Source organism: Loxodonta africana, chromosome 8 (genome assembly GCF_030014295.1).
Source record: "Loxodonta africana isolate mLoxAfr1 chromosome 8, mLoxAfr1.hap2, whole genome shotgun sequence".
Lineage (NCBI taxonomy): Eukaryota > Metazoa > Chordata > Mammalia > Proboscidea > Elephantidae > Loxodonta > Loxodonta africana.
In genome coordinates this window covers 6,725,989-6,748,904 of record NC_087349.1, presented here as the reverse complement: position 1 = coordinate 6,748,904, position 22,916 = coordinate 6,725,989, and the positions used below count along the sequence as shown (strand labels likewise).

The 22,916-nt window shown below is 54.7% G+C and overlaps 1 protein-coding gene across 3 annotated transcripts; it reads left to right on the top strand.

The window, feature by feature from the left end:
- Positions 1–3,957: 3,957 nt before the first annotated feature.
- On the top strand, positions 3,958–22,903 carry EPHB6 (EPH receptor B6). Of its 3 annotated transcripts, none has more exons than XM_064289616.1 (18): positions 3,958–4,039; positions 12,040–12,146; positions 14,900–15,075; positions 15,337–15,401; positions 15,652–16,399; positions 17,102–17,257; positions 17,525–17,872; positions 18,341–18,465; positions 18,596–18,758; positions 19,089–19,203; positions 19,458–19,510; positions 19,659–19,778; positions 19,882–20,129; positions 21,055–21,228; positions 21,780–21,929; positions 22,141–22,334; positions 22,457–22,612; positions 22,684–22,903. In XM_064289616.1, exons 3-18 carry the CDS (start codon positions 14,997–14,999, stop codon positions 22,790–22,792), a joined length of 3,003 nt encoding a protein of 1,000 aa, XP_064145686.1. In that variant the 5' UTR covers positions 3,958–4,039; positions 12,040–12,146; positions 14,900–14,996; the 3' UTR covers positions 22,793–22,903. The 3 variants fall into 3 exon arrangements, with proteins under 3 accessions (XP_064145686.1, XP_064145684.1, XP_064145687.1); XM_064289614.1 differs by lacking the exon at positions 3,958–4,039 and adding an exon at positions 5,758–5,843; XM_064289617.1 differs by lacking the exon at positions 3,958–4,039 and having other exon boundaries at positions 11,337–12,146.
- Positions 22,904–22,916: the final 13 nt, after the last annotated feature.

Sequence of the window (22,916 nt, the reverse complement as noted above, 5' to 3'; positions counted from 1 at the left end):
TGTTGCATTTTCCAGACCTTTTACCTATTCTGGAGCCTTGGTGGCCCAGTGGTCAAGCGCTATGGCTGCTAATCAAAAGGTCAGCAGTTTGAATCCACCAGCTGCTCTTGGAAACCTATGGAGCAGTTCTACTCTGTCCTATAGGGTCACTATGAGTTGGAATTGACTTGACACTGACTTTTTGTTTGTTTGTTTTGGCTATTTAAAAATCTATTTATGTGTCATCTTTCAAATGTCTTCCCAGGTTCATCTTACATTTTACTGGCATGTTTTCCCTGAAGTTTTCAGTCTTTTATTTTTCCTGCATAACTAAGGTTTTATTTTGGTCGTTGTGTTTTTACTCCTTTTATCCCAGCCTTTTGGAATAGTCTCCCTATCTGCTTTTAAGTCATTAAGAATATAAAGTGAAGACTTTTTCTTTAAACTCCTACATCTTTATTCCTTTTCCATTTGCTTCAGTTTTTTTAAAGCTCCTGAGTTTTGTTGCTGCTGCTGTCTACTCATTCTCGATGTTGACATGTTCCACTTTGTTACTGGCGATTAAAGGTCTGATGAGGAGCCCTGGTGGTGCAGTGGTTGAAGGGATTGACTGCTAACCCATAGGTGGGTGGTTTGAAACCACCAGCAGCTCCGAGGGAGAAAATGTGGCAGTCTACTTCTGTAGAGATTTACAGCCTCGGAAACGCTATGGGGTCACTATAAGTAGGAATCAACTTTAGGCAATGGGTTTGCTCTGGTTTTGGGAAATGTCTGATAAGATAAATTCTGAATCCTGTTTGAATGTAGACAGAGAGAAAATCCAAGAGAACACCCAACAGCCTGGGGACCTGGAGCTGTCCCACCCACATCCGCAGCTAGAAGGCAGACCTGGTAGAAACGCAAGTGACCACTCCTGTTTTGAGACCTGGACCTGACCTGAGAGCACTCCTGGGCCCCCGAGCTGGAGGGAAATCACCTGCTCCAAGTGGTAGATAATCCCATCTCCTGATCTGGGCCTGAAGGGTGAAGACAAAGCATAGACAAGGGAAGGGGCAATCATGGTGTGGGGCACATGGAGACCTACACAGAATCTTACTAACACCTAGGATGTTTTCAACTCTTAGTGCTTATGCTGGGGACATCATGGTTCAATGGTAGAACTCTCGCCTTCCATGCAGAAAACCTGGGTTTGATTTCCAGCCAACATATCTCATGCTCAGCCACCATCTGTCGGTGGAGGCTTGCGTGTCGTGATGATGCTGAACGGGTTTCGGCAGAGCTTCCAGACTAAGACTCTCGAGGAAGAAAGACCTGGTGATCAATGGACCAATGGACTCAATGACAGCTAACAGCATTGCTTATACTGGAACTGCAGAGGAGTTACTTTTGTCATTTTACTTTTGAGATGGTGACATAGCTATTTTAGCGAAAGGAGCTGGCTCCTTTCCACTCAATTCCTAGTAATCATCTTTGCACCTCACAAATATGTATTAAAAATGATGCTCTGGGGGAAAACACCACCAAGGATGTCCTAAAAAAGCCTCCATCTTTGTAAACCACTACAGTCCCTGGGTGGTGCCAACCGTTCAGCCTTCGGCTGCTAAGCGAAAGACTGGCCGTTGAAATCCATCCAGAAGCACCTAGGAAGGAAGGCCCGGTGATCTGCTTCTGTAGGATCCCTGCCTTGGAGGACCCTGTGGAGTGCAGCTTTACTCTGACACACAAGGGGTCACCGCAAATCAGAGTGGACTCAACACCAACTGATTTTGGCAGCTAGGTGTGATCATGTGACACCCCTTCTGGCCAATAATATATAAGCAAAAGTCTCTGGGGCTGACTCAGCTGGAGGCCCATTAACCTTCAGGTCAATTCCAACTCATAGCAACCCTATAGGACAGGGTAGAGCTGCCTCATAGGGTTTTCAAGGAGTGCCTGGTGGATTCAAACTGAAGACCTTTTGGTGTGCAGCCATAGCTCTTAACCACTGAGCTACCAGGGTTCCCCTCAGTGGAGAGAGTCCACTATCCTATGTTCTCCTTTCCTTTGGCCTCAAACTCATAGATGTAACTGGAGCACTGGCTGACAGGTTGAGAGCCAAGAATAAAGCTCCCCCTAAAGATGAACAGAAACCTGCCTCTCAGTGACCTGGGCCTCCCCCTTTGAAGCATCCCTGGGTTGCCTGGTTGATTTAAATCACCCTTTTACAAGTTTTCTGTTACACACAGCTGAGCTCCATCCTTAATAGACAGAAGACATTCTGTTATGGGAGGGGAGCCATCCTCTTTCTCTTTGTGCACTAACTCCTATGAATCTCCGTGAAGGTCACGTAAAAGTGGGGGACAATGATGACTGGGCTTTGAAGACCACTTCTCTTCATCGAGTATCCCCAGTGTCAATCACCCCAGAGCTACGCTAGTTTGCAACTTAGATTAGTCCTTCAAATAATGCAGTACGTTAGGAGAACTCAAAGCAACTCTATAGGGCAGAGTGGAACTGCCCCATAAGTTTTTCAAGGCTGTCAGTCTTTCCGGGAGCAGATCACCAGGTCTTTCTCCCATAGAACGGCTGGTGGGTTCAAATCGCCAACCTTCCAGTTAGCAGCTGGTTGCTTAACCACTGAGCCACCATGAGTCAGAATCTATAGAAGGCAATGGGTTTGGTTTTTGGTTTTGGTAGGAGAACCTAGAAGACTCTAGAAGTTTCTGAACAGAAAAAAAAAAAGGTTTCGTTGTACACAAGGGCCTTTGACAGTTTTACTGGGCAAAATGTTTGGAGACACGACTCTAACTCCTGGGAAGAGCACCTGGAGGCTACAGGGCCCGAGACAGTTCAGAGAGGGACCTGGCAGCCAAGACAGTGAGCATTTGGGCTGCAGCACGATGTCTCAGAACAAGGGATCTGAGGCCCAGGGAATTCCTTTATTACTTTTTACTGGAACTCTTATCACCAAAATTACTTGTAAACCTCTTTGTTTATAATACTATCAGCCCACATTAGATGTTCTAAAGGGAAATAAGGAAGAAGAAAATTGCACCTCCTTGGGGAATGAAAGATATTAAATAGAGAAAAGCCCAGGAAGGAGGCAAAAACTCAGAAAAAAAATAGGCAGAAACATTCCAAGACCCAGCCATCCTACCTGGAGATATCTGCTCAGTAGTGCCTTGTGGCTCCAAACTTGCATCGGAGAGAGCTGTGTCCCACGGTAAGTTCCGTGGGCCTCACACATTATTCGGCCCTGCCCATCAGCACAGGACAAGCTTAAATGTTATTGTTTTGTTTCACTCATTCAAGAGCAGTTCTGAGCACCTGACATGTGCCAGGCACTGAGCGAATCATGCCACAGGTTTATGTCAAGCTTTAAGAAGGAATTTATGACTTTGCGTTTTAATAGCTGCAGATGGAGTCAACAACGCATTGGGTGCCTACCCAACTACCATTAAAACTTGGCTTGATAACACATAGGAGATACCAGGCAGATTGTAATCTCAGACTCACACGTCTTCACATCCTGAGTACAACGGAGCTTTCTTTAAAGACTGGATGCCTCTCAAATTTTATTAAGAAAAGAAAAATAACTAATTACTGGGCATAGGCCTGGAATGACAAATTCTAAATTTCGTATTACAGGCACTTAATGAACAGGTTTCAGCAGAGCTTCCAGACTTAAGACAGCCTAGGAAGAAAGGCCTGGCAATCTACTTCCAACAAGAAGTCAATGAAAACTCCAGGCAGCATTTCCTTCTGTTGTCACCATGTGTTAGGAGTCAAGTAGATGGCTGCTAACAACAATGGGCAGTGTAAACAACAAGCTACATCACAAAATAGAAAGGAATATAAGTATTATTACCATCAGGCCAATACATGATTTGTGGCAAATTACTACTGGAATTTCTGGGTTTTATAAAGTAACTTCAATGCTTTGGTTTTGTCAATACTTTTATTTTAACGGAATTTAATTACATGCTTTTTTTTTTTTTAAGTTTCCAACATACCCAGAGCTTTCTGGCAATCAACTGTGTTAACATATTTGGATCACGAGTTATGTAACGCTACATACAAGGTAAGTCGGATTTCTTCACAGAAGTCTTTGAAGGCCTTGGAGATGACTGATGGGGAAATCTACCGCTGAGTTTCAGAGCAAGGGAAAGAAACAAGGCTAGAGCCGGCCAATCCCCAGTGCAAAGGAACTTATTAATGGTGTCCAAATGCAGAATCGTTCAAAATCGTTAGGCTTATTAATTGACTTCGGATGTTAACAACAACCCCCTGGCTTAGCAGGGACTAGTTCTGTAGATTTATCTTCCCTGACGTCACTCATTAAGTCAATTCATTACAGCCCGTTTGTCTCTGCCAGGTGCCTCAGGAGCCTCATTGTTTGGGTTTACTGTGCTGGTTGGCTCAGACACCTTTCACAATTCCGTTGTTTTTGAATGCGCCCTGGCTACCAGTTCTGATCTGCCCGTTCGCAGCAAATGCTGGAATACATATGTCTCAAATAAACTAAGGAAGGATAAGGTGGGACCGGGAGATTCAGGGAGGACAGGGTCCGGAGCAAAGGGCCCCGGCGCCTGTGTTCCTGGAGCAAGCCGGCAGGTGGTAGTCACACTTCGTGGGAAGGCGCGCGAGGCGCTGTAGGGCCAGACAATAGACCCCAATCCTGCCTCGCTCAGAGGGGAGGTGAGGATGGGCGTACACAGGTTCCCGGGACGCCCTCCAATTCTCACCTCCTCCAAGGCACCCCTGAACGCACCTTCCCGCCTCTCCTCTCGGGCCGGGGGAGGGCACAGGAGGCGCCGTGACTTGCCCAAGAACCCGCTGGACACCTTGACTCCCCCCCAGCCACACTCCGCGTCCCTGGGGGAGGGTGCAGGGAGAGGTTCCAGCCCGACGTCCCAACGTGGACCGAGATGCAGGAACACAAACCGCAGCTGAGCTCCAGGCCGGGACAGAACCTCTCGCTCGGAGCCCCCCGGACGCCTGTCCCTCGCTGCCAGCACCCAAGGCTTCTCGGTTCGTCGTCTTCTTTCTCTCATCCTCCGCTCTCACCCCCCTTAGAGCGAACCTGGGCAGGCGCCCCGCGGTTTAGTTCCCGGAGTTACAGAGGAAGGGGGGCGAAAGGGGGGGGGTCCCAGCAGAGCCACTGCACCGCCCTCCCCGGGCACCCCTCCCGGACACCGCCTCGCCCAGACTGCAGGGGGGCCGGCCCCTCCCCGACTCGAAGGGGCCCGGGCGAGACCCGGGTCAGCGCCCCCGCTGCCGTGGCCCCGAGGGCGGAAGGGGGGCTGAGAGATGAAGATGCCGGCTGGGCTGGGAGGGGGCGCGCCGGGCGGGCATAAGGGGTCGGGATGGTGGGCTGGGCTGAGAGGGGGCGGGCCGATCCGCTAGGGGTTGGGAGGGTGGGCTGAGCGCGGAGAGGCCAGGGAGGGGACACGGGGGGCGGGCCGTGCTGGGGAGGGTGGGAGGGAGCGAGCCTGGCTAAAAGGGGCGCGCGGGGTGGGCCAGGTTGGGAGGGGCGGGGCGGGGGAGGGGCGGATGGGGCGGGGCCGGGGGCGCGGGGGCGGGCTGCGGTGAGAAGGGGGAGGGGGGCGGGCTGGGAGGGGCGCGAGGGGCGGGGCGCGAGGGGAGGGGACGAGGGGGCGGGCCGGGCTGCGCCAGCTCTAGCCGCGGTCCAGCGCGCACGGCGGCGGGACCAGCCCTCGACTCGGGGACGCGGGTCGCCAAGCGGGCCCGGCAGGACCCCCGCGCCCGCCTCCGGAGCGGCCCCTCCCGCTGCAGGTCCGCGGGAATCAGAGCAGCGCGGCCGCGGGGTCCCGCTGCACCGCGGGCCGGGGGCATCGACCTGTGAGCCGGCGGCCGACGGGAAGGTGAGCCTGGGCCGCAGGCGGTGTTTGGGGGGCAGAGTGCCTGGGGACCGAGGGACGGGGGTTTGCGGAAATAAAGGGGCCCTGCAGACAGGCTTCTCTGATCTCCGGCGCCCCCAGATGCGAAACGGGCCAGCTTGCTCCCTGCCCCCCCCCCCCCGGGCCGGCGGTCATTAACACCCGCTTGCTGCTAGGACACCCCACGCTGTTCCCAGAGGCCCCCTTCTGGCTCTGGCTTGGTGGTCCAGGTTTAGGGATCCTCGCGGAAACGGGGGCCCAGGGTTCTGAAAACGATCGCCATCCCTGGGACTCTGTGTGGCTGAGAGAGAGGAGCAGGGAGGCGGACCCTCTCCTAGTCCCAGCTCCCACGGCATATCCTGCCCCCGCCACCCCATCACCACATGAAACCTTGTAGGTGGGAGGAAGGCTCCGCGATGCTGCCCAGCTTCAACCCCTAAGTTCCAACTGAAGCCGACCGCCGGCTCCGCTCCCTCTTTACACCTGGGTGCTAACCCTGCCTGCCCCCACCCCACCCCACCCCCCGCCTGCCTGCCTGCACCCTCTCCCTCCCATCCCCGGGGAGCTGGCCTGGGCTCAGCACCGCGATGTTGTAATGTCCCTGGCAGGGCCCGGGAGAGAAGCGGCCAGGCCTGTTCCCCACCGGCTGGCCCAGGCCCTCCACCCGGGGAACTTGGCTGGCTCTGGAAGAGGGGATGCTGCTTCTGAGCTGAGGGACAGAGGGGACAGAGCCTTTGGCAGTCCAGGGGAACAACGTCCAAGTCATGGGGTGCTGGGAGCTGCTCAGCAGGAGCACTTGTCTCTTTCAGGGCAGGAAGGTTAGAGTAGTGGTTTCTGTGTGCCCACTGCTGGCTTGGGGAGGAGGGCTCCTTTGTAGTCTGTTGGTTTACTCAGAGGGCAAGATAATGGCTAGCAGTGACCCTTGTGACCCCAAATGCTGGGAGCAGAGTGGGCAAGCGTGGGTGGGTAGGGCCACCCCTCCTCTAGGGCAGCTGCTCTGCTGGCCACAACCTTCTCCAGGCCTGGGCCTGGGCCCCACGCCCACTCTGCCCCCACTGAGGGTGCAGTGAAGAAAAAGATGTGTGTGCAGGGTTTGGACGGCCCCAGCTTTCCCCTTCTCTGCTTCCAGCAGTGCTTTCTTTTCTAGCCCAGCATCCTCCAAAGAGCCCACAGATGGTAGGGTAGAGCAGGGGTGAGGTGGGGCTGGAGAAGAGTCCCGGGTGCTAGCACGAAGACCACTCCTGAACCCGTGCTGGTTGTTTGCCCTCACACAGTTGCACATGCACATATACACACATGCACACCCCCACAAGCACACACACAAACACTCACCCCTCCTAGCACACGGCATCTCTCCCTTCACATGCCGGTGCAGACCAGCTCTCCACCAGGTTTTCACTTACTCTCTCCCATGCCCATGACTCAGGGCCCCATGCCCTCCCCTGTGCTCTCCCCCGGAGTGACAGTGGCCTGGGTCAGTGCCCAGCCAGATCAGACACCGTCTGCATCTCAACACCCCCACAGAGGCCAGACGGAGGTGATGCAAGTGTCACTGTCTGCGTGCTCTGGGGGACATTCCTGGGCTAGAAGTCTCCAGGGATGCAGGGCTGCCCTCTGCCTGGTAATCCTCCGATTGGCCTCTCCAACCAGGGTAGCAGGGGACAGCAGAGCCTCCCGGAAGCACTAGGCCAGGGACACCGCCTCCTCCCTGTGGACCTGGGATGCCTCTGCAGAGGCTGGAGGAAAGTTTTTAGGGCCAGAGGCCAGCCGGAGGGCCAGGGCTGCTCTGTGGAGATTAAAGGGCAGAGGCTGCGGCACTACAAGCAAGGATTACACTAGAATTTCCTGGGTGGTCAACAGCTGCAGAGCAGGACGGACAGGGCCTGGTGCTGACCTGCCCACATTGACCCCCGGTAACAGGTGTGAGGACCAGCCCACCACTCCCTAGGCCTGCACTGGCCCTTTGCCCTCAGGGAGCCCTCTCCCTTGGACTCACTGAGCAGCTTCACCCCCAGGGTTCAGGGTTTGGGGTTTGGGGCTGCGTCCACTTTGTGGGGGTGGTCCTGGCGATATGCTGTGACTGTGCCACCCCTTTGTCCCCTCTCCGTTCCTAGTCCCAGGCCATTGATTTACACCTTATGAGGGAAGGATAATGTTATGGGGGCGGGGAGCAATTTGACTTTCTTGGGAGAGAAACCTAAAGGAAGGCGGGGAGGAAAGTTGTTTTGCTTTGATTGCTGCCATTATTTCCCCCGTCACTCCCAGCCCCCGTGCCGCTCTGTCTTGGCTTTTCTCTCAGAGGGGAGAGAGGTGGAGGGTAAAGTGCAAATATCTGCTATACTTGTGTAGGTTTTACAAATATTTTTCTTTATGTGTTTAGACTTTATGAGGTTTTGTTTTAGTTTTAAAAATAAGGTATGCTGGTTATAAGGAGAAAAACAATTCAAATATGTGTAAGACACAGGTAATAATCTCCCCACTCATCTACCTCCTACAGCGGCCACTTGTAGTGCTCCAGTGTTTCTACTGCAACACCTTCCTCGGCTTCGGGAAAGACAAAACCCAAACCCACTGCCACTGAGTCAGTTCTGACTCACAGGGACCCTATAGGACAGAGTGGAACTGCCCCACAGAGTTTCCAAGGAGTGGCTGGTGGATTCGAGCTGCCAACCTTTTGGTTAGCAGCCAAATGCTTAACCACTGCGCCACCAGGGCTCCTTACTTGGCTTATAAACTGTTTAATTTTTTTTAATTTACTTTGTTAATTGAGGTGCATAAACAATGTTAAATAAGCTTGACTTGTTCATAAAAGCATCATATTTCACACTTTAATTTGAGCACAGTTAATTTTTTAAAAAAGTCTTACGGATTTACTCATTTGCTTGTAACCTTTCTTTTTTAATAAATAATGGAATTTGTGAACTGAGATTTAAAGATTCTAAAATCTCGTTTTTGCCAGTTTCTGAAAGCAAACTCTGATGCCTAAGAAACCGTCATATTTTTGTAAACCAAAGACACATGTCAGGTTTGTGGATCTAGCGCCCAACTGTATTAAAAAGATAGAAAATAACATGTCCAGAAAAAGAGGCCGAGAAAAAGGTAGGAAGTCACGTGTTGTTGCCCGGGGCTGTGGAGTTGATTCCATGTGACGGAGTGGAGCTGCTTCTTAGGGTTTTCTAGGCTGTCATCTTCAGGGAAGCAGATCACCGGGTCTTCTTCCTGCTGAGCTGCGGGTGGGCTGAAACCACCAGCCTTCTGGTTCACAGCCAAGCACTTCACCGTGCGTCACCAGGGCTCCTTTAGGAAGTCATAGAATGCAATTTTTGCTACATGAAACTTTGCCTAATCAGTCCCATTTTTTGAGCTATCATTTTTCCATCCACATTTCTGCCGCGTCTAGTGCTTCATGTCTTTAAAATCCTCTGCACATCTGAAATTTGAATGTTCTCCTGATTGTGCTAAGTTTCCTGTGCTTCTCTGAGTGGGGGAATTTCTAATCACTGACCCATTCCCTTCCTGAGCTGCAGCAGGTAGAGGAGACTCAGGCGGGCTGGGAGGTAGGGGAGCAGGGCCAGGCCAGGCAGACGCCTCTCCCTCCTCCAGGGATGTGCTGGGCTGCTCCCAGCCTGCTCTTCTGGATCCAGTCAGAAAAATGCTCTACCTGCCACCATTGAGAGCACCTTTGAAAATCAGGTTCTAAGTCCTGCTGGTTTAGTATTCCGGGCATGTGATGTAGCCACGATCTTGTCACTGAAATTTCTGCCTTTGAAACCTGCTTCAGAAGAAGTTGCAGCAGATGACTTAGTTGACAGCAATTCTTTCCATACCTTAACAAAGTTTTCTCCTTTATTTTTATTCTTGCAATAGAGATGATCTCAGATTATATTTATATAGATATAGATAGATATATACTAGATATATGTATATAATTTTTTTTTTTTTAGAGAGAAACAGGAAAGACTTGAATGAATCTATGAATCTCTTTGGGTTGTTCGATAAGCAAGAACTGACTTAACTTCTTAGCCTGACTCAGCAACAATTTTCTTCTGCCCTCCAATTTTCTGAATCTAAAAGAGGTCCTCATCGAACATCAAAAGAGCACATCTGGATACTTTTAAGATTCCCCGACCAGTTCTTTTTAATGAATATCTTTATTTTTCGTAAAATCTCAAAAAATTAATCAAGTGGTGACCCACATGCAATGTCTCCATTTTATTCTTTTCTGTCTGGTTCTGCTTGAAGACATAAGCCAAGTGGCTTGAGCGTGTTTCATAACTGCTTTTGCTCTGTCCTGGATCTGGAGAGAGGCCAGCTTCACGCCGTCATTGAAATGCACGCCCCATCGCAGCCACGAGTAACTGCGCTACTTGCATTGTGGGTCATCAGAGCAAATCCCCTGCCATTCATCCTCTTCTAGAATGTTCCATATTGTACAGCTGATATTCTCTGTAGTACATCTTTTCTCCTGCTTTGTTGTCTGGCCAAAAAAAAAAAAAAAATTATTGAGATGTTACTAAAATGTTCACTATTCCTTCTCCACAGCCGTAGGTCTAGTTAGAGGTGTGGGAAGACACCACGTCTGTAGCTTCTTCGCAAAGCTGGAATTTGTCCACGTTCGGACTGAAAAAGGTTATTTTAAAGGATGTCTGCTGGGCACATGGCATCATATCCTTCATCATTTAGGGGCTTTCTGCTGGCATTCTCCATTCTTGACACCAGCGTTCCTAGAGACTAGCTGCCTCTGGACAGAATCGGGCCTGCTCTTTCCTGGCATCAAGTGTGTCTTCATATGAAGCCATTCAGAGGTTAGGGGATGTGGCCTACAACCTGAATTATGTCAGGATATCCATTAAACAGGAGCCCTAGTGGCACACTGGTTAAGTGCTCAGCTGCCAACCGAGAGGTCGTCGGTTCAAACTCACCAACCGCTCCTTGGAGAAAGATGTGGCAGTCTGCGTCTGTAAAGATTACAGCCTTGGAAACTCTATGGGGCTGTTCTACCCTGTCTTATAGGGTTGCTAAGAGTCAGAATCATAGCAACTATGATTAATATGATTATGAATAATAAACTTTTTTGTTTGTTTGTTTGTTTTGTCCATGAAACAGTCCTCGGTGATGGTGCCAGGTCCTTGGATAGTGCGAATGGTTTGTGCTCATCTACTAACCTAAAGGTTGGCAGTTTGAACACACCCAGAAAGCCCTGGTGATCTGCTTCTGTAAAGATTATAGCCAAGAAAACCCTATAGAACAGTTCTACTCTGTCACATGGGGTCACCACGAGTCAGAGTTGACGCAATGGCAACAGATTTTTTTTTTTTTTTTTTGCTGATGCCAGTGTTCTGGGAGTTAAGAACTAGGTGTGCTTTTTAACTTCACAATCTCCCTGTCCTTCTTTGAAACAAAACAAAACTAGCTGCCATTGAGTTGATCCCGACTCATGGTGACCCCACATGTGTCAGAGTAGAACTGTTCCTCAGGGTTTCCAGGGTTGGGACCTTTCAGAAGCAGATCGCCAGCCCTGTCTTCCGAAGAGCCTCTGGGTGGGTTTGAACCTCCAGCGTTTCTGTTAGTAGCTGAGTGCTGAACCCTTTGTGCCAGCCAGGAACTCCTTGTTCTTCTTTGAAGCGTGTGTTTAATCTGTGGATGGTTCTAGAAGCATTTGGGAAAGTATTTGCACATAACCTCTGTTTCTTAGGAGTCACTGCCGTGTAGACCTGCTCCGTCCACACCTCCATATGTCGTAAATTGAATTCCCCATGGAAGGTGAATTTGCTCGCTGCACATCAGCCCACAGCTGTGTACGATGGTGTTCTCACCATGATCACTGCACAGATGATACCGAAAGGTTCATTTTATGTACAGCCAGCATTATCAGGGAAAAAAAAAAAAAATTAGACTGTTGTCGTTGTGTGCTATCGAATAGGTTCCAACTCAGAGAGTCAATTAGATTAGTAGGAATCAAATTATGATTTTCATAGTTACCAAAGGTAAATAAAGTTTGATTTCAGTTTCACCATGACCTGTGTAGTCTCCAATACCACTGTGGGTCTCAAGGCCACATACGATGTCCAGGTGGGCACAGGTTCAGACTTCCCTTCCAATTTGTTTCATTTTCCCCCAGTTCGGTCCTGTGTCTTCTGAGCAACCAAGGCACCATGCCTTCTGTTTTTCTTTTCAACAGAAAGAAATGGATTCTACTGGTCTTGGACACGCAATTCACAGACCTTGGAGGCTCAGTCCTGAGGAAAGAGAGATTATCACCAATTTCTAGATCGACAAGCCAAGGAGGTACTGACCCTCTGCCTTTGCCTTGACCCTGGAGGCGACCCTCCCTTCTGTTCATGTGCTCCTGAGCTGTGCTGGCAAGCCCTCAAAGGGCTCAGGGACGTTTCACAAAAGAGGGCAGCTTCTAGCATAGTCCCAAGAAATGATTTTGAGGCGTGAATACTATTTTGATTCATTTTACTGAACAGTTATTATCTATAGTTTTAAAAGAAATTTTAATTAATGATTAAATTGAAAAGATAATATAGATGCAAGATTTTGAAAGTACAAACATTACAAAGAATACTGTAAAAGTTAAGTTTGCCTTAAACTAACCCCCATCTCCTTCCTCTGCTTTTCTTCTCAGCTTTTTGTATATCCTCCCAGAAAGTTTCTATGAAACAGAAGTACATACGGATGTATTTATGCATGTGTGAATACACATATTTGTGTGTGTGTGTATCAGGAGTCCCTAGTGGCACAAAAGGTTAAGTGTTCAACTGCTAGTTGAGAGGTTGGAGGTTCAAATCCACCCAGAGGCACCTCAGAAGAAAAGCCTGATGGTCTGCTTCCAAAAGGTCACAGCCATGAAAACCCTGTGGAGCACAGTTCTATTCTGCACACATGGGATTGACCTGAGTCAGAATTAACTTCATGGCAGCTTTTTTTTTAAATGTATACCCTATTAAGTTAACACCTGGGATCCTGCTATACACTGTCTGGATCCTGCTACTTTCACTTGGAAATAATTGTCCTCTCGGCGTATAAACAGGAGCCCCATGCTCCTGTTTAAGGACGTGCCCTGATTTGTAACCATCTCACTCTTGGTGGGCTATTAGTTTGCCGTCTTTTCCCTCACAAACTATTCTGCAGTGAATGTCCTTGTGCGAACATCTTTCTAAACTGACACGAGGATACGCAGCTGAAGGACACTGTCTTAGTTATCTAGTGCTGCTTCTCGTTGTCTGTGCCATCTCTGGTGTTACAGTTCCGCTCACTTCCTTCTGAGTCCTCACCAGAGTTATCTTTGATGTCCATAATTCCACCAACAGTCTCTTCAAGGCAATCTAGGCTTTTACTATTAGATACCTTAAAACTCTTCCAGCCTCTACCCATTCACACTTTCAAAACCACTTCCATTGTAGGTATCTGTTGGAGCAGCACCCCACTCCTGGTACCAAATTCTTTAGATCATGTCCTGCCTCATTAACATAACTGCCTCCAATTCTGCCTTATTAACATCACAGAGGTTAGGATTTACAACACGTGGGATAATTAAGTCAGATTACAAAATGGAGGACAACCACAGAATACTGGGAATCATGGCCTAGCCAAGTTGACACACATTTTTAGGGAACACAATTCAATCCATAACAGATGCATTCTTAGAAGGAATGCTACTAGACAAAGGTTGTCCTCCACCTCTTAGAGGAAGGCTGGTCTGTGCTTATAGCACAGTACAAGCAAGTGAGGTCAGTCCCCATCCCCTCTCCAGCATGGAGTGCCAGCAGTGTCCCAGGTAAAAGAAGCACACTGTGGCTATTTCAATAGGCCATCCTTCAGTTGTTAGTGGACTAGAAGCACCTTTTCATCGGTTTAAGCCATGCGTGGATTCCATGCCCCTGGGGGAGAGGACTTTGTTCTCACTGTGCGCCCGCCCATGGAGCATCATCCCTGTGCATCCTTGCACTTATCAGCCCAGAGTCTTCACTCCAGGTTTTCTTTGCATCTGTCGTAGAACCCCCTCCCCTCAATTCTGCCCCACAGCCATCTTTGTGTGTTGTTTCCTTCTGCCTCACTGCCCCTTGGAAATGTCTGTAGTATTCAGGTTTTGGGGGGGTGGGGCCACTGGGGGAGGAAGGAGAAGGGGAAAACTCATGTGCCCACAAGGAAGCAGCAGTGTCTTATGCGGCTGCATTTAATAGGGGAATCTTCTGAGTTTCAATACCACGTGACTGTAGGCGTCAAATGAAGCAAGAGAGCTCAAATGACTCCTCACAGATGAAAGGGTGAACTTGATCCAGAGCTGCCCTATGCCTGTGAGGAAATGAAGCACAGAGGCAGGGCTCCTCAGGGAGTGGGAGTGAGCGGCCTGGCCTATGACCTTCCAGAGGGTCCAGTCTGCAGGGACTCAGGAAGTCAGTCGGCTCCTCTCCCCCAGCTTTCAGGCCATGGGGGGCGCAGGGCAGTGAAGGTGCTAAGAGAAGCCACAGCATCAGGCGTTAGGAGCCAGGACTGTTTGTAAGAAGTGCATCCTGTCTTAGGCTGGATTCTCTAGAGAAGTAAAACCGGTGAAGTGTGTATATATATATATATATATATATATGTATGTATATATATAAACAGAGAGAGAAAAATTTATTTCAAAGAAATGGCTCGCACAGTTGTTAAGGCTGGGAAGCTTCTTCTGACTCATGTGGTTGCAGGGGCTGATGAACCCAAAATCGTCAGGTCAGACGGCAGTCTGCTGGCTCACGGGGCTACGGGAGCTGGTGAATTACAAAGCAGGTCAGGCAGCAGGTTGCTGGCTCATAGCCCAAGAACTGCGGGTCAGATGATGATGAGACAGATGCAGGATTGAGAGAGAGTGAGCTTTGCCAGAAAATCCATATATATTGGATGCAGACTGTGGGCCCAAGGAAATTCCCTTATATCAGCTCACAAAATGGAGGATAATTACATAATACTGAGAATCATGATCTAGCCAAGTTGACACAGAACATTAACCATCACACAGCACCCCCTTCCTTGCTCCTCCATCTCCTGTGTCTTGCTAGGAGGCAAGCGTGGGCTGCCCTCAGCCTGGCAGAAGCATCAGCCCTGCCTGGGACCAGGTGGTGGCCAGGGCGATGGTGGGAGCCCTGAAGATGCCCCATGGCTACTGAGGGGGCGGCGGGCATGGTGTGCAGCCTGTGGGTCCTGGCCCTGGTGTCCTCGGCTCTGGCCCTGGAAGGTGAGAGGAAGGGGAGAGGGGATGCAGGGCAGGTGGGGACAGGTAGAGAAGAGTGGACAGGGCCAAAGAAGGGAAGGTGGGGAGGGGACCAGGGCTGCCTCAGGCTTTTCAGGAAAGGCAGCAGCAGGCAGCAGCGCACCTTCAGGCATGGAGAGCAGTAGGACAGGGAGGAGCAGTCTTTGCTTCTCCCACCATGGTGGGGTGGGAATGGCCCTGCTGGCTGAGGCTTGGCCACCACCGGCCCCGCTTCTCTCGGAGCAGAGGTATTGCTGGACACCACGGGGGAGACGTCGGAGATTGGCTGGCTCACCTACCCGCCAGGTGGGGTGAGTGCCGCCCCATTGCCCCTTCCTACGTTGCCCCCTGGGGGGAGGGTTTGGAAGGGCTCCTGGGTGGAAATGATGGGACAAGATTCCCTCTCTCCGAGGACCAGAACATGTCCTCACTGCTCACATGTCATTAGCCTCCTGCCCCACAGTGGACGAGCTGTGCCCCATGCACACACGCAGACATATACACATGCGCCCATGCTCCGCAAGCCCCCACAGCTCATGAGCCCCTGGCCCCCTCTCGCAGTGGGACGAGGTGAGTGTCCTGGACGACCAGCGGCGCCTGACCCGCACCTTCGAGGCTTGCCACGTGGCACGGGCTGCAGGCTCCGGGCAGGACAACTGGCTGCAGACGCACTTCGTGGAGCGGCGCGGAGCGCACCGTGTGCACGTCCGTCTGCACTTCTCGGTGCGCGCCTGCGCCAGCCTGGCGGTGGGCGGCGGCGGAGCCTGCCGAGAGACTTTCACCCTCTACTACCGCCAGGCCGACCGCCCAGACGGCCCCGCAGCCGCCGCGTCCTGGCACCGCCAGCACTGGACAAAGGTGGACACTATCGCAGCGGATGAGAGCTTCCCCGCGGCCGCTGCCTCCTCGACTTGGGCTGTGGGGCCGCGCGCGGGGCTGCAGCTCAACGTCAAGGAGCGCAGCTTCGGACCGCTCACACAGCGCGGCTTCTACGTGGCCTTCCAGGACACCGGGGCCTGCCTGGCCCTGGTGGCCGTCCGGCTCTTCTCCTACGCCTGCCCGGCCACACTTCACTCTCTTGCCTCGTTTCCTGAGACACAGGCCAGCGGGGCTGGGGGCGCCTCCCTGGTGGCCGCCATGGGCACCTGTGTGGCCCATGCAGAGCCAGAGGAGGATGGAATGGGGGGCCAGGCAGGGGGCAGTCCCCCCAGGTTGCACTGCAACGGGGAGGGCAAGTGGATGGTGGCCGTGGGTGGCTGCCGCTGCCAGCCGGGACACCAGCCTGCCCACGGGGACAAGGCCTGCCAAGGTGAGACCCACTGACCTTGAGCTTCCGTCCCCCCAACTCCGGGCTCCTTCCTGGGCACCCCAAACGCCGTTTTGTCCCCAAAAGGCCAGAAGCAAGCTATCTTAGGAAAGGGCTCAATTTTCCTATTTTGTTTTTGTTTGTTTTTTCCAATTTTATTGCATAAAGCTCACAAAATTGCTCTCATCCACTCATCTCCAACTTCTGGAATTTCCTGGAACCTTCAACAGCAATTGCCGGGGGTCCTAGGGCTGCAGGCTAGAGAAGGGAGAGAGGTCAAAAGGAGTTAAACTCCTGGGCTGTCTTGGGATGGGGGCCTTTGCCCCCTCTGCAGCCTATCTGGGCAGAGTTGGTCCCAGAGCAGCGACCAGGATGCAGGTATGGGAAGGCGGTGGGGCGTTGGGCCCAGTAGGAGGCAACAGGAGGCATCCACTGGGGGCCTGTGCAGACTAGCCGAGGCCACTGGCCGGGGTCTCAGCCTGCCTGTAGCCACGTCACTTTTTCCTTCCGTGGAAATACAATTTCATGGAGTCGATTTAAAGAAGTAATCCCTGCCTGAGGGTAGGAAACGGGGAAGAGGGAAGACGGTGGGATGATGACAAGAAGATAGAGGCAGGCCCTGGAACAAGGCTGTGAAGGGGCGTTAGGGGTTCAGGGGGTGAAGACTTGCGCGTGACGCCTGCTGTCTCATACCCCCCACCCCAGCCTGCCCCACGGGATCCTATAAGTCCTCTACAGGGAACGGGCCCTGCTCTCGGTGCCCTCCCCGCAGCCACGCCCCGGACCCTGCGGCACCCGTGTGCCCCTGCCTCCTGGGCTTCTACCGGGCCGGCTCCGACCCCCCAGAGGCCCCCTGCACCGGTGAGCCCCCTCCACCCCAAGGACCCAGGGACAGGATGAAGCCTGGGAGTGGGGCTGGTCTTTGATGGGAGTGGCTTCTCTTCTCTCCTGTCCATTATCCCTCCACTATCTGCCCCCCTCCCTCCCTGCCTCCCACTGCAGCCTCCTAATCTCCCCCCTACCACGACAGCCGCTGCTTTTGGCCCTACCCGCTGGACCACCACCCTCCCCACTGCCTGCCTTCCTGCCTTCCATAACTTCACGACTCGCGCCTCCCTGGCCCCCCAGGTCCCCCCTCGGCGCCCCGCGAACTCTGGTTCGAGGTTCAGGGCTCCGCACTCATGCTGCACTGGCGCCTGCCCTTGGAGCTGGGGGGCCGCGGGGACCTGCTCTTCAACGTCGTGTGCAAGGAGTGCCCCGGCCCCCGGGAGCCCGACGGGGGCGCCTGTCGCCGTTGCAGGGACGAGGTGTACTTCGACCCCCGCCAGAGGGGCCTGACTGAGAGCCGAGTGCTGGTCGGAGGCCTCCGGGCGCACGTGCCCTACATTCTGGAGGTGCAGGCGGTCAACGGCGTGTCTGAACTCAGCCCTGATCCTCCGCCCACCGCTACCATCAACGTCAGCACCAGCCATGAAGGTGAGCCCAGCACACCCAGCGACCACCCGACAGAACGCCACCAGGCCCTCCGGAGTCCCCGCCCCTCGCTAGCTCGCCCATTGCCTGTGGCCCCGCCCCTGCATTCCAGAGCCCCCTCTCCTCCTGCACCACTGCCAGTCTCTGGAGGCCCCGCCCATCTCCAGAGGCCCCTCCCCTCCTAGCTCCGCTCGTCTCCGCCCCCGCCTCTCCTCGCTCCGCCCATCTCCTGAGGCTCCACCCACCTGTGTTCCCTCATCTCCTGTGCACCTGCCCCTACGGTGCTCTGCCCTCTGCCGTTTACTGAGGACTCAACCCTCATGAGGCCGCGCCCCTCCTTTGTCCCAACCACCTCCGAAGGCCCCACCCCTCCTTAGTTCCGCCCACCTCCGAAGGCCCCACCCCTCCTTAATTCCGTCCACCCCCGGAGGCCCCTCCCCTCCATGCCCCCTGAGGGTGCCGCTGCTGCAGTCCCCTCTGCAGTCCCTGTGGTGCACCAGGTGAGCCGAGCTTCCGATAGCATCACCGTGTCCTGGCCGCAGCCCGAGCAGGCCAACGGGGACATCCTGGACTACCAGCTCCGCTACTATGACCAGGTGCTCGGGGCCGAGGTTGGACGCGGGGGATGTGACATGGGAGCGCCCTGGCCCGGTGCCTTTGGGGCCTTGGCGTGAGAGCAGTGGGGCGGAGGGCGGGATGGGGCCGAGTAAGTGGCTGTCCCCCCAGGCCGAAGATGAGTCCCACTCCTTCACTCTGACCAGCGAGACCAACACTGCCACGGTGACGCAGCTGAGCCCCGGCCACGTCTACGGCTTCCAGGTGCGCGCCCGCACCGCCGCCGGACACGGCCCTTACGGTGGAAAGGCCTACTTCCAGACGCTGCCTCTAGGTAAGGGATGCCTATGGGTGAGGGGAGCCTGCGAGTGAAGGGCGAGATCTCTGGGTGCAGGGAGCCTCTGGGTGAGGGAAAGCCTGGCTCAGAGGGAGGCAAGGGGCCTGGGGACAGGCCCGCGAATGCCCAGGTCTTACAGTAACTCAGCCTCCTGCAGCCCAAGGTTCTCTGGGCACGGAGCTCAGTGGGGCTGAGCAGCCGGGCTAGCATCTACCTGTGTGTGTGAGGCCCACCCACCTGTGACCCTGTGTGTGTGTGTGTGTGTGTGTGTAAGAGAGGCCTGGCCCACCTGTGGCCCACCTGTGACCTGGTCGGCCCTCTCCTCAGGTGTGCTGTCCGCCCAGCTCCCCGAGAGGTTCTCCCTGGTGGTGGGCTCCGTCCTGGGGGCCTTGGCTTTCCTCCTGCTGGGGGCCATCTCGGTGTTGGCCCTTGTCTTCCGGAGGTGAGGCCCCTGGCCCGCCATCCTGCACCCTCCCTCTGCAGCCTGGAACCCACTGAAGGAAACCACCCCTCACCAAATCCCTGAAGAACTCCCCCGGACAAAGCCCTCTCCTACCCCCAGCTCCTTCCTCAGGCCCACTCGGTGATGGGAAGGAGGGACCCAGGCTCCTCCACAGATGGGGGCTGGAGCCTTCTGTGGGGGCAGCAGGGGAGATGTGAGTGAGTGTCCTTCCTGAAGTCTGCTCTGTCCCCCAGGAAGCAGCGTGGGACAGGCTACACAGAACGACTGCAGCAGCATAGCAGCCCAGGTGGGGGCGGGGCAGGGAGTGGGGAGGTACCGTGAGCAGGGCCAGCTCCTCCAGGATGAAGCGGGTCCTTGGCTGGCCCTATCCTCTGGAAGTCACGGGCCTGTCTGGTGTCCTTGCCTCCCCCTCACACCATGTCGCCACCCCACAGGGCTCGGGGTGAAGTATTACATTGACCCCTCCACATATGAAGACCCCTGCCAGGCCATCCGGGAGCTTGCCCGGGAGGTGGACCCTGCGTACATCAAGCTGGAGGAGATTATCGGTGCAGGTACTGCAGGAAGGGGCCTGGGGTGGCTGGGCCCCCTAGCATGGTGCGACCCCATGAGCCAGTGGGCCCCCCTGGCCGCCCTCCCACCACCCCTGTTCTCCAGGCTCCTTTGGAGAGGTGCGCCGGGGCCGGCTGCAGCCCCGGGGCCGGCGGGAGCAGGCTGTGGCTATCCAGGCCCTGTGGGCCGGGGGTCCCGAGAGCCTGCAGATGGCCTTCCTGGGCCGGGCAGCTGTGCTGGGTCAGTTCCAGCATCCCAACATCCTGCGGCTGGAGGGCGTGGTCACTCGGAGTCGGCCGCTCATGGTGCTGACTGAGCTCATGGAGCTGGGCCCCCTGGACAGCTTCCTCAGGGTCAGTGGGCTGGGGCCAGAAGGGGGCTTGGGGCCAGGAGGGGTGGGGTCCTACACACTCCCAGGATGCCAAGACCCAGGCTGTCGCCCCTCCCATCCTGTCCATTCTCTGCTTCCGCCCCCCCATGCCCACACTGTTTCCCCCTATAACCACACTTTGCTTCCCCCTACACCCACCTTCTGCTTCCCCCCATGCCCATGCTCTGCTTCCCCCCCATACCCACCCTCTGCCTCCACCCTCTTCTTCCCCCCATACCCACCCTCTTCTTCCCCATATACCCACCCTCTGCTTCCCCCCATACCCACCCTCTGCTTGCCCCCATACCTACCCTCTGCTTCCCCCCATACCCACCCTCTGCTTCCCCCATGCCCACCCTCTGCTTCCCCCCTATAGCCATGCTCTGCTTCCCCTCCATACCCACCACCTGCTTCCCCTCCCCATACCCACCCTCTGTTCCCCCCATGCCCACCCTCTGCTTCCCCCCCATGCCCACCCTCTGCTTCCTCCCCATACCCACCCTCTGTCTCCACCCTCTTCTTCCCCCCATGCTCACCTCTGCTTCCCCCTATACCCACCTTCTGCTTCCCTTCCCCATACCCACCCTCTGCTTCCCCCCATACCCATGCTGTGCTTCCCCCCTATAGCCATGCTCTGCTTCCCTTCCATGCCCACCCTCTGCTTCCCCCCATACCCACACTCTGCTTCCCCCCATAGCCATGCTCTGCTTCCCCTCCCCATGCCCACCCTCTGCTTCCTCCCCTACCCACCCCCTGCTTCCACCCATACCCATGCTCGGCTTCCCCCCCATGCCCACACTCTGCTTCTCCCATGTCTACACTCTGTTTCCCCGCCCCCCCATACCCTTGTGTGTCCCCTTGTGTGCCATACCGCTCCCCCACCATGCTGACCTTGCCCCCTCCCACAGCAGCGGGAAGGCCAGTTCAGCAGCCTGCAGCTGGTGGCCATGCAGCGGGGTGTGGCTGCAGCCCTGCAGCACTTGGCCAGCTTTGCCTTCGTGCACCGCGCTCTATCTGCTCACAGTGTGCTGGTCAACAGCCATCTGGTATGCAAGGTGGCACGCCTTGGCCATGCTCCTCAGGTGAGGGCACAGAGGGGTCGGTCCTTCAGGTAGATAGGGTGTGGTGAGGCCATAATGTCTGTTGAAGGGGCAGAGGCTCCCTACTGAGGAGGGTAGTGGCTCAGAGATTTGAGAAAGGAAGGGAGCCCCCTAGGATGCAGGTCAAGAGTAGACTCCGGGCAGACCCTGAATACCCCACTCTTGAGCTGTGACCTGAGATAAGATTGTATTTCTCTATGCCTGGCCACTGCGTGGAAACTCTGGTGGTGTAGTGGTTAAGAGCTACAGCTGCTAACCAAAAGATTGACAGTTTGAATGTACCAGGTGCTCCCTGGAAACCCTGTGGGGCAGTTCTGCTCTGTCCTGTAGGATTGCTGTGAGTCGGGATTGACTCGACAGCAACTGGTTTGGTTTTTGGTTTTTTGGCCACTGAGTCCGTAAGGTGGCACTGGTCTTGTCCACCCCAGGGGTGTGAGGGGATTAACGGGATCATGAATCGAGCCAGCATCGCATTATGTGGTAGGTGCGGCTACCACTCGTGTAGCTATCGCCCTTCCCGTCCCCTCTTGCAGGGCCCAGGCTGCATGCTCCGCTGGGCGGCCCCTGAGGTCATTGCACACGGAAAACACACCACATTCAGTGACGTCTGGAGCTTTGGGATTGTGATGTGGGAGGTGATGAGCTATGGAGAGCGGCCCTACTGGGACATGAGCGACCAGGAGGTGAGCTCCCGCTGGCCCCGCTGGCCCACTTCCACAGGCATACCTTCTACAGCCCCACGCATGTTCTATGACCTGGTGGCTCTACTAGTCCATGCTGGTCCTATTCCTGCTCCAACCTCACATTCCACCCAGCGCTGCCTACCCCCGCCTGACGGCCCGTTCCTCACTATTTGCACTGCTTTCCCACCCCTATATCCTCATCTGACCCCAGGTACTAAATGCAGTAGAGCAGGAGTTCCGGCTGCCTCCACCCCCAGGCTGTCCTCCTGGGCTGCATCTGCTTATGCTGGACACGTGGCAGAAGGACCGTGCCCAGCGACCCCACTTCGACCAGCTGGTGGCTGCGCTGGACAAGATGATCCGCAAGCCAGACACTCTGCAGGCTGGCGGGGGCCCCCGGGACAGGTGAGGAGTATGGAGCTGCAGCCTGGAGGTGCCAGGGGCCGAGGAGGCAGATGAAAGCGAAAACAGAGGAGGGGGCTGGCTGGGATGGAGAGGGGACCATGACTTGGCCCCTCTGCCCCCAGACCTTCCCAGGCTCTTCTGGATCCTGTGGCTCTGGACTTCTTGTCCCTGGACTCCCCCCATGCCTGGCTCTCGGCCATTGGACTTGAGTGCTACCAGGACAACTTCGCCAGGCTGGGGCTCTGCTCCTTCAGCGACGTGGCCCAGCTCAGCCTCGAGTAAGCAGGGTGGGGTTCCCCCGGCCGGGCGTGGGGTGTGTGGCCCAGGCTTGATGGGATTCCTCTCTCAGGGACCTGCCTGCCCTGGGCGTCACACTGGCCGGCCACCAGAAGAAACTCCTGCACAATGTCCAGCTCCTGCAGCAGCATTTGCGGCCGCCGGGTGCCGTGGAGGTCTGAGAACTGGCCAGTCCCTGCCATGGCTTCCATGCACAGAGCCCGTCTCTACGGACACTGCCCCCCGCCCTCTGACCCCCTGCCCCGCATTAAAGGGAAAGAAGGGATTTTGCAAGTTAGCAGTGTG